Below are 19,569 nucleotides of genomic sequence, written 5' to 3'. Positions count from 1 at the left end.
TGAATAGCCTTCATGTATGACATGTGCCACACAAAATAAAATGCCTTGCCGTGCCATTTTCTAATCAGCGCACTTGAACCTCATGCTCCCGCTCATCACTGGCCATTCAGAAGGCGTACAGAGTTATTTGACTATTCAGATGCCAATCAAGCACGGGTTTGCCGCCACGGTGAATGAGGGGAATGGAGGTGAGGGAGCGAGATGTCACAGAGCGTCAAAGGCTAATCAGCAAGTCTGGGCCTCGCAATCACGTCCCATTCACTAAACTTTTTTCTCCAGCGGGTTAGCACGTTTTAAGTAATGCCTTATTGTCGCCTGTCAGAGGCGCTGACATCTGACATGTAATAAATAACTTCAGGCAAATCACTTGACATAACTCACAGGAGAGTTCTCCTGGAACTGGAGGAAGTAAAATCTACAGCAGAATTATTTCATTTCATTGTGAGTTTGTGAGTTTTGAGGTGTGAAGCTCCACACTGGACTTCACAATGTCGTATGTCCACATTTGGCCTGTAAATATACTGGACTGATCTAAATTTGCATTGAGATGCAGGCTTAGGTTATTGTAAACATATACAGTTGTGTATAGATCAAGTGTTTCCTGTCAATGTCTTTGAGGCCAAACAAAAATGATGAATGCATTTCCTTTTTAACAAACTATTTGCAAAGCCAATTTATATTAATATTTATAAAACCTGATTGTATAGATCTATGTTGACATCACCTAGCAGGAGTTTGAAATGTATTGTTCTGTTCGGAAATGCAAAATGTCAAATTAAAATCAAATCAACAATTAGTAAATACAATTGTGTGTATTTGACCAGACATTCCAGTTTTTGATGCACAGTGCTACAGACACAGTTTGGCCAGTAGCAAAGAGCATTATGGCTGGCCGTTTTCTTCTTCCTTGCAATTTGCTGCCGCCTTTCTATATATGTCTCTTGGCGCCCATAAGATTGTGAGTATACAATGCCAGCTGTCGTCCTCCTCATGTGAGCGTGGCAAGAGATGCAAACAAAACAGGCACCCACTCTTCAAAACACTGCTCCATAGCACCACTGCTGGTCAAAAACTCCACAGGGTGTGGTACAGACAGTGTCTGAGGAAATCTATGGAATCATTTTTATAATAGAAATGTTATAACTCTGGCCAAAAATATTACTGGCTGTACTAGAGTGCAATTTTGCAGCTGTAGTTTAAACAATATCAGATATATTTAGTATAAGAAGTCTAATTAGTGGAAATCATAACCCTCCATTATTGAACATTTGTAATAAATACAGCACTTTCATGTACATCTGTTCAATTTGTAAAATGAAGTGAGTAAAGGTTTCCTTACATGGTGTCCAATTAAAGAGGGTCGTTATTCAAAGAGGTGTCATTTTCTCTTTACAGGATATGAAAGATGCTCATGACCACCTACTTTGAATATCATAACACATTTCCATGTGACCGACCGATTTCTCTAGCACTGCGTCCTCCACTGTGACATGCAGGCAGAAGAGATGGATGATGGGAGATGGGCTGGTAATCAAGCACTGACATTTCAGAGGGAGATCAGCTGGGATATGCACCCTTACCATTTACATTCCAGCAACCAGAGACTGCACAGGAAGTTCATGGCCGCCTTGCAGGCGCAGTGATTACAACGGGCTAATTAAAGAGAGATGGAGAAAATCATTCCAGTTTTTTTTTTTCATTAAATTTCCCATGAAATTAGATTTCTCATTTGGCTGCATGGGATGGAAGGTGGAGATTTTTAGGTTTTTTTTCCCCCCTCAAAAACAAGGTCCGTGTGGGGTAATGTGTATGTGTGTCTGTGCACATGGAATGAGGAGTGACAGTCCACTTATGAGGAGACGTTATGCTCCCTGAGTTTAATTCCCACTCTGGAGGAGATCGGCGTGACAAGAGAGGACACTCACACATGTTGAACATTCAAATTTCAGCTGCATGTGGGTGACGGCGAGGAATGATGAGAGGGTCTTCTAATCAAGCAGCGTCGGTATAAAGTTTAATTTATGTCGCACCCAGCAGCATTCTGAACCAAGTGCTCTGTTCGCTTGACAAGAAATCTCTCCAATGAACACAGGAAACAGCAGCAGTCATGTATACGGTATCTATGCTGTATATGGGAGGGCTCACCAGCTGAAACCTGGTGTATAGCTACTATGTTAATGGCATGCTGGCATTGGACAGCTTGTCTGACAGCTCCTGTGTACCGTGGAGACGTATGCGAGTAATGGCCGAGGCTAATGCACCCAAAGGACTGTGAATGGGAGAGAATGACAGTTCTGGTAGCGGTAAATGGGCAAATGTGCAAAGGTAAGGCTCTACATCTGTTAATAACAGCATCTGAAGGAGGGAGAGGGGAGGGATGGAGGAGCGAGGGCGAGATGGGGAAATAAAGAGGAATGGAAAGAAAGGTAAAACAACAGATTGGAAATGTCAGTTTTTGGCAGAATTAATACTTGACAAATCCTGATATTTCATCACAACGTTGCACAACGATACGCCTAACACTGACAATAATGGTTGACGGACTGGTGGTAGATAAAGAGGATAAAGAGCCGGTTAACTAGTCTCTAAACTACTGCGATTTGACCAAAACAGTGTGACAAAAGAGGAAGAGATCGAAAAAGCTGTAATGTCTGCCCACTTCTCTTCGCCATTAACAAAGTAGCGGGGAATCTGACGGGTCAATGACTCCAACCGCCATGCCTCCAACTGTCATCCGAGAGCTGCAGGGCACACACGCGCACACACATACACACACGCGTAACACACCCACAGTGAAGGGTCAAAGAAGAAGAGAGCTTCATAGAGTATAATTGACTGAACCGTGACCTGCAGTGCTCTCTTTATACTGTGATCTTTTGTGCCTGCGAGTGTGTACTGTGTATATGTGGTCACACCTAAGCCACCACCCCATGGCCTTCTTCACATTCATCAGACTGATATAAATATTCATGAGGAGGCTGGTGGCCGGTGTCTCGAGATGGGGTGCTAATGAACGGAGAGTGCGTGCGTGTGGGTGTGTGCGTGTGTGCGCACATGTCGCAGATGCAGGGGGCAGAGCTGTAATCAAATCACAGCCGCCCCCTCATCTCCGCCCTCATCAACCACCAGTGGCGCACCTTCCGTACACGCTAATGCTAACATGCTACGCTACACGCCTGCCTGTGGCTCGGTGGCAGAGGTGTGTGTGTGTGTGCGTGTATGTGTGTGTGTGTGTTGAATAATGGTCGGGGGCTGGCCCAGATAAAGAGGTCTGGACTCGCGGCTAAGCTAACCACAAGGCGTACAAATAGCTAACCATTATCTCTCATTAGCATCCGCGGCTAACACAGGGCCCATGCTGTGCAGTGGAGGGCCCTCACAATGGGACCACTCCTGTATGATTGATGGTGAAACAGCGCCGGCCACAATAACAGAACAAAAAAGAAAAGCACTAAAGATAGAATCTGTCGGCTGCGGCATGGTAATAAAAACGTAGACAAACAAAAGGAAGTCAGACTAATCAAGAATGCCAGGCATGGCTCATTAATCTATGAGAGCCAACGCTGTTTGGAAGCCCGCAGATAAGTCGGATGACTGGCACGTTGCGAGGATCACGGGCGCTCGTCCTATTCCGTCTGCTATCTTTTCATCAGCAGCAAAAAACAAAAGGATAAAATGAGAAAGCGAGATGAAAAGCAGGGGGAGGGCGTTTGGAGAATTAGGTAAAAAGCTGAGAGAGTAAAGAAACAAAAGGTAAATAGGACAGTTCCTGCACGGTGCAAGTTCTAGTGAAGCGTTTGCTCAGCAGAGCTTGTAATCACAAAAGCAGTCGGGAAAAGAGAGCCGACGCCAGGGTAACTTGTTAGTGCGCGAATTTGATCAAATGCAAGAGCGGGATTTGATCTGTGACACTTCATCGTCACTCTTGAGGAACGCTGAGAGAAAGCAGGTTTAGGTTGAGGAAAATGAGTCATTAAAATCTATGACTCACACTCTTATGCACAAATAAGACGCAGATCTTATGATTAGAATTCCATCATCCTGGAAAATGAAGCCTCTGTTCTCTGATTGCAAAAAAACTTTTTCCCCTCCTCTGTTGAAGATTCCCATTGAGTTTACACATCTATTATTTAGTTGTGTCCCCTTTTTCACAGAGTATTTTGCCAAACTTGCAGTTCTACATGCATATGACACACACACGCACATACACACACACACACACACGCACGTACACACACACAGACACACACACCTACACACACACTCTATTGTTCATGCAGCTTAAAACACCAATTGTTACTGCGTGGTACGGGTCGGCTGAATATTCCATTTCCATTTCATTTGGCCTTCTTGCTGACTAAGTGTTGATAATTCATCATTCGTCTGGGCCCGGGGCTTATGAATATGGATTTCGGGCAGTTTATTAGCACATCTTAGGAATGCATTAAGGGAAATTAGCAAGAGGAATGAAATGTGCTCTTTATAGAAATTGGGCCACTGTGTGTGTGTGTGTGTGTGTGTGTGTGTGTGTGTGTGTGTGTGTGTGTGTGTGTGTGTGTGTGAACACCCAATTCTGTGACGTTACATCACTGCTGTTTGGGAGAACTTCCCTCTGCACATGGCTGATTTGTTTAAAATCTAAAATGGTGGCCTTTCATCTCTCTCAGTAAAAATGAACATGACAGCTAAATCACACGGCGCCGTCACCACTCCTAACTCTCTTTCTGAAGAAACAGGTGGGAAGGAGGTTTTGGGGGAGACGAGAGGAGGAAACAAGTTCACTTCCTCACCGAGCACTGAGCGTGGCGTGAATTAAGATGCAGACTAATCCAATCAGAGTTTTATTTACTTGGTCAGAACCATAGCAGGAAAAACAACCAGTGACAAGCTAACCAAGGTTTGGATTTACAAATACCTTGTTTATTGGACACCCTGTCATCCTGCCAGGCTGGATACTTTACGAAGGGAGTCAAAATAAATCCGCTACCAGACTTTAAGCGCGGCTAAGACTGATGGATGCTCTGCTGTAATTCACTGTACCTCCAACCAGGTAAGAACAATCATAAAAAGCTTGCCATTTGCATCAAAGCTCATTTTGTCACGCTAAAGCTGTGCAACCATGAGAAACTGCTGTCAATCGCATGTCAACGTGTCTGATGTGTTGAAGGGTGGATGGGGAGAAGGGTAGAACAAAAGTGTGCAAGCCTAGATAAACCAAATGGAAGTAAACAAACAAACAATCATCCTCACCTTGTCTCTGTCTTCCACTAGATCACTCAGCAGGTCGTCCATGTCCAGGATCCCTCCTTCGAGGTACTCCAAGTGGTGGGTCTTCACTTCAGTCTCCCCATGCTGGACACAAAGACACCAGATAGTGAAAAAATAGAAATTCATTAAGGATAGGAGAATAGCTACAACAGCCAATGATATCTGTGTTGGCATTTAACCAACCTATCAGCTTTAAGGCTGGTTCAAATGTCCACCTTAAACTGGTCACACTCTAATTAATTAGAGCAAACACCAGAAGTGGGGTCAATCCTAATGTCACCAAAACATACACATTTCTGAAAATCTTTGTTAATTACAGATGAAAAAAACAAAAGGCTCCAGAAACATAAAATGCCAGGAAGTCCTGAAGGGGCTAATTAGCTGTCACTGTAGTGCAACAGTGGGCGCACGCGCGCACGCACGCACACACGCACACACGCACACACAGTGCAGACATATGCAAACTGTGGGACATAAACATAAACACAAACTTCTTCATGGAGATACAATAGCTACATTTATGGAACAATGCTCACAAAAACTGTCAGAGGGGTGACAGGCCAAATATAGAAAACATCCAAGTTGTGTGTACATTAACTGACAATGGCCTCATAACAAAGCTTCTTACTGGGGAAGTTTGGCAGCATTTTCCCCTGTAAGATCTGTAGAAAGAACTATATCCCACATTTGCTCCCTTGAATTTATACTATTTTAATGGTGGGAAGGGATCAGATTATTGTGAAAGCATATACAATTGTCAAGTATCAAAAAATGTTGCTATACTTTTTATACTGGAGGTATCTGTCCCTTTAATATAGGGCTATATCATATGTAAAAAATATATTGGTATTTGCTCTAACAGCTAAAATGTAATATATCCCATATATGTACTTTACTCAGACTTTTCTCCCTTTTACAGACCTATGTTTAAAGACTTTAGCCACTGTTTCAGTATAAAGTATGACAATAAAATAACTTGGCCATTTTCAACCACTATGAATGCTTTGTTTACAGCAACAAATGTGACATAGACAGTCAGTCAACATAATAATCAGACATATATCCAGACATAACAGCAGGTTTCAATGTTTGTTTGGCATCTACAGTGGGAACAGGTGTACACGCACAACACCAGGTTTACAATTTGTACAGAAGAATGTGAAACTGAAGTCAGGGAGGACAGGAACCTTTCCAGTTTTGCTGGTCTGTGGGAAACGGTGGTGGTGGTGGTGGGCGCATTCCAGGCCAGTTTCACTGTCACCATGAAGACAGAGGTCAGAGTGAACACGCCCCGCAGGGCAGGAACTACACAGAGCCCGATGCTTCAGCCATTGACAACACTAAAACTAAGCTGCAATCTGACATCTGTGTGCTATTTACACATCAGAATAAACAGAGAAGTAGGCGAAACAATAGCATCTTCCCCTTTTTGTGACTCGGTATACACACAGTCTATTGTGGCGATGCTATGCAGATCTCCAAGAGAAAATGCATCTGTGAACAATTTAAGATGAGGCTGAGGATAAATTATGAATACGAAATAAAACGAACTGTAATTCCAACCTCCTAAATTTAGCCTTGTTAAATAAATATCTGCTGCTATTTTTTTCCCCACAGTTTCTATTAAAAGTCATTTCTAAACTAAAAATAAGAAATCGTTGACAAGCCTTATCGTTTCCAACAATGTGTGCAGTAGAAAATGGCCCATTAGGAACTGCCCATACCAATAAGCAATCTGTCAAGAGCAACACAAGACTACATTACCAGCTAAATTAACAGCTATAGGCTGTAAGCCTCGGAGGCTGGAATGAGTTTGGCTGAGACCCAGCGAGTGGCTTCTGCTGTATCACCGAGCCCTCGTTGTGAATGGGCTCCTTCTTGCTCCGCTGCATCCGAATGTGAATTACAGGGCACAAAAAAAAAAAAAAAAAAGAGGGTGTCTGCCTTTCACAATGGGCCAAGTCCATTCTCTTAAAACAAATGGTTGGGAGGGCCTGGGATTTCAATCACAGGAATAAAGCCAGAACCTCCCTTTCTTCAGAAGTGCCCATAATACCAGCGCCAGAGCTGAGAGAGATGGAGCGAGCAATCTGCAACTACAACTAGCACACAGAAATACACTGCGGTGGTCGCACAATGCGACGGCAAACGCACAGGCAGTCTGATTCAAGAGCGCCGAGCATCCCGTCGCTGTAAAAAACATCAAGTTGTACCAACATTGCAGTACGAGTGAGATGATTATGATTGTGATGATTGTGATGTGATGATGATGATGATGATGATGATGATGATGATGATGATTACAGACCTTGGAAATGGTAACTTGAGTGTTTAACTGCATCTCACCTGCCTGACTGTTTGTTGTGATTGTTCTGGTGCTTTGCATTGTGGGATACAGTTGGCGAGGTAAACTGGTTCGATGCATACTGGAGATTTTGCTTTTGTTTGCATACTGCATACTACATGCTACATTTTGGAAAATCAGTTCTTACTGCTAGTATAGTAGGCGGCTTTCGAATACTGCCACGGTCTTCATCAACAGATGGACTGTGAGATGTGGTTGAAAGTTATGTAAAGATAAACTCATCTGAGACACATACTGTATGTAAAGACAGATAAGAAGTCTCCAAAAAAAATCTTCCAAGGCCCTAACTAGAGCCGGTGTTTGGTTTGGCTTTTCTGGGCTACTGTAGAAAAATGCCGGTTCAACATGGTGGACTAAAAACATCTCATTCTAAGGTAATGAAAACACAACAATTCTTATTTTCATGCGATTATACACTAATGGAAACGTCACTATGGATATTATATTCCATGCTTATAAATATCCGCTGTGTTGGGGTATTCTAATGTAATACCAGAGAACGTGTCTCTATCTTTCCCTGTGTGATTGTCAGTAGACTGTACGGGAGGGGTGGAGCGAGGGGAGACTGTCTACTAGTTAATCAATTGTGGATGCCGTTGGCCTTTCAGTAAAAATACCACCCCTCACCCCCCGCCGACAGTTCAAGTATTCACTATTGATTACTACTGATGCTCCGGAGCCCCCCAAAAAATGGTATTCAGGACATGTGATAGATTAAATGCTAATACCAGATGTAAAACAGGGAGAAATGGTACTGCATTGCCAATTCAACTTGACCTGAGTTGAAACCAACAAAGCTCAGTTAATGATAGGAAATGATTTAATTAGACTCATTGTGAGCTTATACGGTGCTTGAAACCAGAAATATTAATTTGTGGATTTAAAAATGTTTACTACGTGGCAGCACATGTTGGATGGAGATGTTGAAAGCAGCCAAAGCGCCGGGGCTCACGCCGCGCCAGAAAAACTGGTCCAACCTGAACGACTGCCGGCATTCCTCTGCCTCTCAGTGACACTGTTAATGTGTGAGAGAGAGTATGTGTGTGTGTGTGTGTGTGTGTGTGACAGCAACAGCAAAGGAGGGAAGGACGGTAATTGGCTCTTTTTTTTGCAGTGACATCACATCATCGGCATTAAGACACGCACCTTAATGAAATGAGAGGCATTAGTGTTATTTTCGGGGGAGAAGTATTAATTCACATCGGTGGATTAGAGCACAACAATGCCTGAGTGTTAATTAGCGTCACCTCTGCAGGCAGTGTTTAAGCACACCTGGCGTACTCGCGCTTCTGTTTCCTCAGCCAGAACTCACAAGACCCGAGGAAACACACTTTCCTCTCTTTTCTGGCTGGTGATGAAAAGGCCAGGGAGGAATGTATGACACTTCAGAAGGGAAGTAATCTATAGAGAGGAAAGAGGGGGAATAAGAAAGAAAAAAAACTCTTCTGAAGTCCCTTATTGTCAATCCCTGGTAATTCCCCTTTGTATCCTCAACTCTTCCCGTGAAATAAAAAACAAAAGGAGTCGGGAGTCAGTCAGTCAACAGCTGAGGAGAATTACCGTGACAGGTAGAAGAGTAAATTCCCTGCAAATTACACCATTAAGCCCCCCCCCCGACACACCATTTAAAGTGATATCTCTCCTTCTTCTCCCTCTTCCCCCCCTCTCTGGTGAGCAAACATGACACCACTCGAGAACGGTGAAGCGTCGGGGGCGATTAGTGAAGCTAAATTCAGCGGGGCTGCAGCGGCGGCGGTGGCGGTGGAGTTGGGGGTGCTCTTTCACACTTTGATCCTCAGAAGAATATGTAATTACACAGCTGCAGGAGGACGGTGTGGATTTAGCCGTGACTGAAAGAGAAAGTCTTTAATGAACACGTCGATGAGGAGCTGTCTCTGAGTCGGATCCATCGGTGCGAGGACAGAGAATGGAAGAGAGATGGAGACTTGACCTTCGTCTACATTCTATCAGGGCCAAAACCACCAACACAAATATACTAAGTAGGGGTGCAATAATCCAATCTGCCAATAGCTAATCATTATTTTTATTATCCATTAATCTGTTGATCATTTCCTCAATTAATTGATTAGTTAGTTGGTCCATAAAATGTCACGAATAGAACAGAAATATTCACATTGAAGAATCTTTTCTTTAAAAAATGGCTTTATAAAAGAGTTTTACTTGCTTTACTTATGCATTCATTTGAAAACAATTCAAACCCCTATCAAATCATGTGTAGGAGAGCCTGGCCAACACATGTGATATCTGAGAGTTAAAAACATTCACTAAACATTTGTGATAAGGGTCCCTAAATTTAGTTCATATCGAATTTTGACCAGAATTCTGTTAACTTTTTAATGGAAATAAAATATGTTACAGTGTGGTCTCATTTTATCAAACATTTAGATTAAAGGTGTTGGAATATTTACCTCCTGCTAATAGCAACGCTAACCCTAAACTAAAGGCCTATTATTTGTCAGCGCTTTTACTGAAACAGTTTAAAGATTACGACACTTAATACGGCATACTCCTAAAGTTGAGGAACCTTGCAGCTGCACACTGGCACACGCTGAAATCAGACAGGGTGGCATTTCAGTTTAAATAAAGATTCTGTGCTTTCACGTCTCTGTAACTGAGAACTGATACAGATGCACCTCTGCTTCTTGATCTCAGGATGTCTGGGATGCCCAAGTCTTAAGTCATATGGGCGTGGGCGTCTGTCCTGCTAACAGTGCCCTCCGGCTAAACACCGTCTAGCGTCACTATGCTGCTCTGTAGCTATACAGTTATTTGAACTGGGGGAGTATTTCCCTTCAGAGATCAATAGTGTTAACACAATACACGTTACAGTAGTTTGATGAATGCAGACCCTCTCCCTGAACACATTTGACAGCCAGCCTGCAACACCCAAAGGAAGACAAACAGCGAGGTTTGAATAGCTACATTAAACTTTAAAAATGCCTTCTGCATAGCTGAGTTCTGACGCACATACCAACCCACACTGGACGACTCCTCTCCCTCCTACATACATGAGAAAGAAAAGTGCTTTCAGCTTGTTTAGTGCTCTGTCAGGTGTCAGTGCAGTATAGGGGCTGTAATCTGAACTGAACCTGCACAGACAGACCATGAGACAGAGTGAGACAGCTACAGTACCTGGCTGTTTCCCCTGAGAACGCACAACACTCGCAGTCCACATGCCGGTCCCCCAGGCTATAGTCCTCTACTAATACAGTCAGCTGTTATCAAGACTCCTGCAACTGTGGACTTCACCACAGTCTACAGGAAGAGGGCTGAAATTAGTCAAAATTCATTCACAACAACTTTCTAACAGAAAATAGTTGTAGTTGTAGAGATTTTTAGGAAAAATAGGCCATAATCTTCCACAAACCAAACCTAGTTTTTCTTAGTAATTATATGGATGACGGATGGAGGTTAAGTTAAGATTTCATTTGAAATTGAACAAATATATCTACTATAACAATCTTAACACCTTAGGTGCAAATCTTTACACAACTCCCACTTTCTTAATCACATGCCACAATAGCAGTGATTGAATATTGTGTGGAGAGAAAAAAACTGTATGGGAAAATCTTTTGTCACCCTCATGATAGCACGCACACTCATATTTTACAAATTACACTGTATAATGAGCAGTAATTTTCTGTATGCAGTTAGTTAAAGGCTTTGTCGGTTAACACAACTGTTTCATCAACAGTGGAGATGAAAGCAGCCGAACACGTACAGAGTCACAGCCGAGCTCGCGTTAAAATAAACTGCTAATTAAGAAGGTCTACATGCCATTACTGCAAAGCACGGTGAGACACTGCAGAATCCTGTTCACCCTGCACATGGCTATAAACCAACACACACTCAAACCCCTCGGTGATTAAACCCTGGTTTTTGACACTGTCCCTGCTGTCAGCCGTGAGGCCGGGGAGTGGAGAAATGTGCGGTTAATGTGGGCGCTAAGTGGGATCTGCTGGCAGGAGCAGCCGGCACATCCGGTCAGATCTGTTCGGTCCTCCCTGGCAGATATGGAGCCGGACTGTCCTTTGTGATGATCTGCCTCTATTAAGAGAAGGCAACAGACTGCTGAATCAGCGTCTAGCAATGGCTCCCCTAATTAAAAATGCCCTGTGAAAAGCAATCAAGGGACCGGTGCATTCTAATCACATACATACTCGCGTTTAGCCTACTTCAGCTTGTGCACAGCGGCGTGTCTCGTTGAAAATCAACAGGGACCGCTGGGCAGAGTGGGCATGGCTGTGGCTGTCAGTGAAGCAGAGACGTGACAGCTCAGGGGACACAGAGCTAGATGAGCTCCTCTGTGCGTGTGCGTGTGTGTGTGTGTGTGTGTGGCCGTCAAGGTGTGTGTGTGCTCCCTCAGTGAGTGGAAGCAATCCATCCAGCCGTCCAGCCACCCAATCGCTCCTTCCATCCCTGCTTACGCGGCCTCTCGCATCTCCACAAACCAGCCTCTCGCCTCGCCGAGGGGGACGGCGCGTGGGCGGGCTGATGGGTGGGTGGGGGGGGGGGACCAGCCAACCGATAAGACCAGGGCCTGTCACCAATCCTAATCCCCAATCACTCACGGGACAAAGCCTCCTGTCCGCAGCGCACATCCCCGACTGCAGCCACATTGAGGACATCAAACAGTAAACTTCCACCTGCCCGTTGAGATACCGGAGCTTAAACAGGGAGCCATTGTACAGGTAGACAGCCGAGGACGCAGCCAGCACAGCTCACACCCTCGCACAGACGAAACACACATCAGCACCCTATCACGCCGGGACAGCATGCACATACAAAGCTGCTGATTAATAAAAAGGTCAGTTCGGCAGAATGATTTATGTTCAAGTGATTGCAACATCAGGGAGCAGATAGATGGGGCTCATTTCTTTGTGTTTATGTGGGGACATTCGAAACTACACAAGTGGAAAACAACACTCTACATCAGTGTTTCTCAAAGTCTTATACAACCATATCTGCTTGGTTTGGGATGTTCGGTGCACGCCAGGAGGTATTTTGGTGAAGATGTGTTGCATTTTAGCGTCTGCACTTCCCCTCAAAACTGTCTGCTCCTACATTTCCCAGAAAGACTTTGATGACTCCCATCAGAGCAGGTACGAAGTTAGTTACTAAATGGAACAGAGCCTTAATGTGCTGAGCGTCATGTCAAAATGGCTGCTGTGAAAAAAGGAGTATTGACAGTACGTTCCAGATGTGTTATGCATTGACCCAGAGGGCAACCAGAGTTCCAGTTGTGTAATGTGACACTCCTTACTCATATTTCAAAATGTCCTGCTGCACCTGCATTGCATTCTGGTCTATTGAGGCAAGTTGGGCATCCTCTGTGATTGCTGAACATCAAAAAACTGTAAAATGATTATTAGGCTAGACTAAATTTTAACTTTACCACTTCTGTTGACAGATTTGCACCACCAAAATAAAAGCATTAGCTGTTTAAAGGTGGCTTAATCCTTCTATATAAAAAAGGAGGTTTCCTCCAAAAGAGAACATGTTTTATTTTTGTAGTTTATTCTGTGAAAGACACATTAGGAGAGGAAGTATGAGGATAATAGGATGAGAAGTGCCTGGCTTCCCACTTGTAACCACTCCGGCCACAGTATAAGCTAGCAACAAAAAGACCTTTCATGGAAGTGAAACTCTTTACGAATGAGGTTTGTACTTGCTTGACATGTAAATGTTAAGTAAAACAAATTCTATTCAATTTTAGTCACAAAATAAATCATTATCTCAATGCAAAGAATGAGTTCTTACCTGATTTGAGCTAGCAGCTAACATCATATTAGCTCTAATATTGTGAACGTCATAACCACAAACCTGTCACGTGACCCACATCTGTGCCAAGTTGTGGGAGTTAGTTGTCACAAAATGAGTTGAATGAGCGGAAAGAAGCGTTTTCTGTGGCCACAATTACACGAACACGGTGTGGGGAGAGTGGCCCCGAGGAGTGAAACAGCTCGTGGCGGTGTTGAGTGTTTACCTGCTCCAATATCCTGCGGTATCTCCGCGTGGCTTGGTCGGTTAAATCCCGGACGGTCCATCCAGCTTTACAGGGAACCACCACGGCCGTGCCCCCGAAAGTCACTGTCACTTTCATAGTAGCTGTAAATTCTTGTGTGGGTTTTAAAAAATAAAATAAAATGTATCCAAGTGTCGGTAGTGTCTCGAGTCCGGAGCTGCTCCCGGTTGGACGCGGAGAAAGTTGCACCTGTCCGTCGAAACTGGAGCAACAGGTGTCTCGGTTGAGGAGGAAGTCACGTTCAAGTCGCTTGTCCGCCGTTACCGAGCTACAGTGGTGTGTCAAAACCCAGAAAACATCTTATTTTGAAGCCGAGCCGACATTTAAGTTGGAGAAAAGCAGTTTCTAGAGCCGCACGCGGGGAGTTTCTGTCATGTTGAGCTGATACACCCAAACAAAACAAAGTGCGCGAGGAACCCGGAAGAAATCACAGCGACTCTGGCACTCCAGGAAACTACATTCCCACTGACACTGCGCTCCCACTCTAATGGGACTTCATAATGGGAATTTGAGTTTACTGCTTAATTAATATGTACGCCTTTATCAAACATTTCAAACTGTTAGAAAAGTTTTTAAATGTTTGATAAAGTTTTTAAGACAAGCAAATGTTAGACACTGATCCCCTCCAATAACACATTTTTCATTACAATCAAACTAACATACTTTTGCCTTTATTCCTCCAGTCAGTAGTTTTTGTGGTTATATATTTTAGTAAATATGATGACACTGAATTTACATATAAAAATAAGAGCATAAATAAAACTTTAAACCCTTTTTAATTCATTAATTTAGGGGGGTGACATGTTTTAAATACCGTATAGATATTATATATATAAAGTGACCATGAAGTCACAGTTTGGCTCATACACAGTATATATATTTTTACTACAACACAAAAAAAACACAGTACAAAACGCACTCAGTTATATAGAAATTTTAGAGGAGTAAAAGTAAATATGCTCCAAAATATGACTTTCTTATTTAAATGGGAATTTTATATTAGAAACATATCAAATAGTTAAGTACATTTACTCAATAACTTATTTTCCTGCTATTGTTACAAGCTACGTCACAGGTGAATATTTTACACACACAACCTATAATCAGCTTATAAAATAGGATACATTGGTTTAGATTAAACTACTCAACAGTATGTGCAATGGCTAAAACTTCCTCCATCTTCCTGCATCTGTAAAAACAATCAAATATTAATATAGGAATTTTATTAGGTCATAGTTTAACATAAATGAGAAGTCCTACTTTTACTGGGTCTGATAGAGTTGATCCAAAATCACATTTTTAATTGGAAATGTATATTAGAAGCCTTCAGGACATTTTGACAAGAGCTGACCCTGAAAAAACTTACTTGAAAAAGTTATTGAAATCATTTCCCACACACCATATTTTGTGTCTGCACACTCCTGTAAAGTCATATTATTTTATCAGACACACAGACCGACTATTAGGTAAGCTGTCCACATGTGTTTGCAGAGACATATATTAGCCTACCTCCTTACTCTAATCCCCCTGTACACACACACACACATCACACAAACTAATTACCTAACCGTTATTGTCTGTCATTTTATGTCATTAGGTGTGTTGTGAAATTGCCTTTATGGATATTAATGGCCACTGACGCGCTCCTGTGCCTTATTCCCGCGCATTGTTTGGTATCGCTCTCGGGAATTTCTTCCCCATCAAATCAGAAAGCCAACCACGGCAGATGGAGTCATAATTGGGACAAGCAATTATTTCCACTGCCACTGTAATTCATCCGAAATGTACAGAAAGGAACGTTGAAGGCCCTCTTTTGCCTCTTGTTTCGTCTCACTCCTCTCATCGCCAATAAACAAGGTGAGGGTTGGGGGGCGAGAGAGCAAGGTATGAAGAAAGAAAGCAAATAGAGAGATGGAAAGAGAGACAGAAAGAAAGAGATGATACCTAATTAGCAAATCCTACAGTGACTGCGTCCATCGTCCATAATCCCTGGGCTCTGATTTTTAAAAGAGAACATAATTTCATACCTGGTTTAACACTGTGTTTGCAGAGCCACTGAGAGTATATGATGCTGTTTATGTTCCCCCAGTGCGATTATGGCAGCTGCTGACTCATCAGTCGCCTGTTGTTGCCAGCACTTGGCTGCAGTCGTACTCAGTCAGCAGTGGAACATGTGTGTGTTTCCATACAACATTACTAAAACCCTGAAAGCTGGCAAAGAGACAGATAACGCTGTGTGGAGTTAGTGTTTTATTTGACACATAAAGCAACATCCGTCCCGTTCTTTAAATTTTTCTTTATCCCAGGATGACACCCTGCTTCACGCAGACACTTCAAACTGTCGGTCGATGAAAGGCTCTGCCACGGCTGTCTATGGTTAAACCCCTCGCTGGTGAACTTTCCACACTCGCCTGTCGGTACATTCAAAAAAAGGCGTTTTCCAAGTCACTTCCTCACAGCTGCACTCAGCAACTTTGTACTTCTGCAGCTGTAAGTGGCAATGAGAGATTGGCTGGTTGGAATTTGGGAAGTTTGGAGGACTTCATCACCCAGAAATCATGTAAAGTGGCACCATAAAACTGCACACTTCTGTGACCTAAATGTAGTCTTTGTAACAGCAGGTGTAGACTGTAACAATATTTTGGTTGATGTTGGTGAGTCCTGATTGTGGATGGAGTGCTCCTCCATTCACAATCAGGACTCCGCACAAGAACACAGTGCACTTTTATTGCACTCAGGTTGTTTTTTTGACCCACCTGTGCACTTTTTATTAGATTGTTTTTGGGGCATTTTGCCTTTATTTTATAATGACTGTAGAGGGACAGACAGGAAATGCATCAAAGGTCCCCAGCCACAATTGAACTGGAGGCGTTGCAGTTATATGGCATCAGACATCCTGACAAATGCACTCTAATGTTCTTTCTTTTTTCCATTTTTTGTTGTTTTGCAGTTTGTTTTTTTATCCAGAAGAAGCAAAGTCTTGAAGTCTTGTATCAGCAGTGTTCTTTCATGCTTCAAATGACACATTTTGTCTTTTTTTTGGTTTAATTTTGTCACAGCCTGTGCACAAGAACGTTTCCTCCCCAGCGAATGGCCATAATGCATTTCTTCTTCATCATCAAAACTTTCTGAATGTTACATAAAACATACACTTAAGCTTAATTCACTTACCTGCTTTTTCCAGAGCTTTTGACCATATAACACGGCCTTTCTTCTGACCTGTGTATGGGTCAAGTGTCTCTGTACAAGGATGGTCTTTGGCATTGAATATGACCCCTCCCAAGTGATCAATTTTGGTCTCATGTTCGTAGAAAGCTCATAAGTCAACCTTGAGTTTTGAACATTTTACCACAAATATGTATCAGAATGCTTTTATTGCAAAGAACTTGTACATGCTGAGCAGCTATAGCACCCATTCATGTAGAAACACAAAATATCCCAGCCAGTACATGTGGGATTTCCTCATAGAGAAGCATTTCTGTTTGTTCAAGGTGGATCCTATCTGCACAGTTCCCATTTATGTTAGAGAAGAACAACACAGTGTGTTTTGGACTGTGTGACGGAGGCCCTCAGTATGCCCACACACTGTCACAAGTGTAAAGAACAGAATGACAAAACACAGCACACATGCAGTCAGAATGATGTTATCTACTCCCACGTAAGGAAGAAAAGAGCTGTTGTCTGACCTGAGAGCGGACGAGTTTGACAACAGTGCCTCGCAGCAGTGTTTGCACAACACTACGATGTCACTTCCTTTGTGAATAGAGAGGTATGCTCTTTACCACACCTTCACCTGATGTTGAGCAATAGATGATGCCAAAGTGGCAAGTTTTTTGTTCATCGAAATTGAAACAGCTCTGGTTGTCCGTGAGCTAAACTGCCGTTACAAAGTGCATACTGTATGTGTTTGAACAGTCTATCAAGCCTTTTCAATCTAATCCTCGTCTGGAAGTAAGGCGAGCTAGCCAAAGTGTTGGCCATCAATAAAAGCCCAGAGATGGTTTTTGTTGTTTTGTTCGTCTCTCTGAGTGCAATTTACAGGGTTGGGTTGTCTGGGTCGATAGCCATGTTGATTTGCTTTCAGTCTTCAAGCAGTGCCCCTTTTCTAAAGAGCAAAATTGACATGTTCTCAGCGGCAGTGCCACCACCCCTGTGTTTTAGCTCAGTGTGAGACCGAAGCTGGTCAATAGCTGAGACTTGCTTCACTTCCTGCTGCGCCGCTTACAATTACAGGCCCTGAATCAGTAGCAAGGATTACTCATAAAAACCTGCCCTCGCTTTCTGTGTGTATGTATGTATGCGTGTGTGTGTGTGTGTGTGTGTGTGTGTGTGTGTGTGTGTGTGTGTGTGTAGCTGCGCAAGTAGAGCAGCAGAGATAGCGTTCGCAATCACAAAATATGACTTTCATTCAGCATGAGGATTTCATTTCAGACCTCAGGTATAATATTCATGCTGCAAAATTGCATTTCTTTTGTGTGCGACTGCTGAAAAGCTCAAATCGAATAGCTAAAGGCGCTCGCTTGTGAATTACAAGTGTTTCCAAAGTTGCCCGAATTGTTGTCTGGAATAATCACAGTTATTCACAGCAAAACAGCTATCATCAGGCGCCATGATCTATGGACAGAGATGCATATTGTACTTTGGAGCTTATTACACTTCTACAACTTTGTGAAGCAGTCCACTTCCTTGTGGACATTTTTTTAAAGACTGCAGGTACGGTAGAGGGAGTGTGCAGAATTGTAAGTGGAAGAGAAAGTTGGATTCTTTGATGTTCTTCAGTCCTATAAACCACCATGGTGAATATAGACTGTACTGTATTTCCAGCTTAGATATATACATACTGTCTAGTGCCGCTCTACAAGTATGCTACAGATTGTAGGCAGATGTACGCAGTTCCAGTCGATGTAGTGTAATCACCTTAATCACTATTGGGGGAATATGTCTGCAGTCTGCTGGAAGTGATCTCTTTAACCCCTTCATATTGGACAAGTGACCCAGGAAATAACTCCACCTAGCAGAACTAACGGCAGGTCAGACTCAGTTCAGCTGAGTTTCTGACCTGTCTGCAACGCCCCCCCGCAAGGCACCATGTTTAACACAGAACACAACCATGAGGGCTTTAAAAACTCTCGCACCATTTGATATCATTAGTTTATCCCCGGGGATTGTGGCTGAAGTGGTTTTCAGCTGGCCTATGTCTAACTTCCTGTACTGTAGGTTTATATGGCTGGCTATGACTTGCAGTTCCCGTATATTTCAACTCTGCTTGTGGCATTTACAATAAAACACATCAAAGTCATAATTTTAGTCCGAGCATGTATCACTTGAAAACATTCAACTGGATTTCTTATAAAACCTCCCCACATAGGATATCCACCTTTTATGCATAAGGGCCTCCAGTGTGAGATAAAGCAAGGCTTTTGTGAAGAACATATCAGGGTTTTATTATGTAGAGTGCAGCTGGACTCATTCCAAGTGGAATGTTTGTAAAGTCCACAGAAAGACAGGAACCTAACAAAATGTGCATTGTAGGCAGGCATGAACCCACTGTGATGTAACCCTATTGGTTTGTGGAGTATCATTCTGAGGCCTCGAGTTCGCTGCGCTCATTGGCTGCACTTGGTTTTCTGCTCATCTGTAGCAGGAAACAATGACGGCTGGCCTGGTCACACACGTTCTCTTATTACAGATAAACAGTGCACTTAAATATGTTTCTGAAAAGATCTGAGGAGAGAAATAGGCAATGTGAAAACAGAAGCTTGATTCATATTTGATCAGCACTACCTAGTTTGTCCTTTTGAGTTTCGTGTTTCACTGGACGGACTCCCTGAGAATGACTTGTCAATCACAAAGCATACCTTGCTTTGTCATCTCAATCCAGATTTTTGAG

General features: G+C 43.0%; 1 protein-coding gene across 1 annotated transcript in view; it reads right to left on the bottom strand.

The window, feature by feature from the left end:
- The window catches only part of pard3ba (par-3 family cell polarity regulator beta a), a 156,172-nt gene extending 142,049 nt beyond the window's left edge, over positions 1 to 14,123 (bottom strand). Inside the window, 2 exon segments of the mRNA XM_051428214.1 lie at positions 5,251 to 5,352; positions 13,641 to 14,123. Of these exon segments, the coding sequence (XP_051284174.1) occupies positions 5,251 to 5,352; positions 13,641 to 13,757 (219 nt within the window). The 5' untranslated portion in view covers positions 13,758 to 14,123.
- Positions 14,124 to 19,569: the final 5,446 nt, after the last annotated feature.

Source organism: Dicentrarchus labrax, unplaced genomic scaffold (genome assembly GCF_905237075.1).
Source record: "Dicentrarchus labrax unplaced genomic scaffold, dlabrax2021, whole genome shotgun sequence".
Classification (NCBI taxonomy): Eukaryota; Metazoa; Chordata; class Actinopteri; family Moronidae; genus Dicentrarchus; species Dicentrarchus labrax.
Note: the sequence above shows the minus strand (reverse complement) of the source record. Positions and strands in the feature narration are given on the sequence as shown.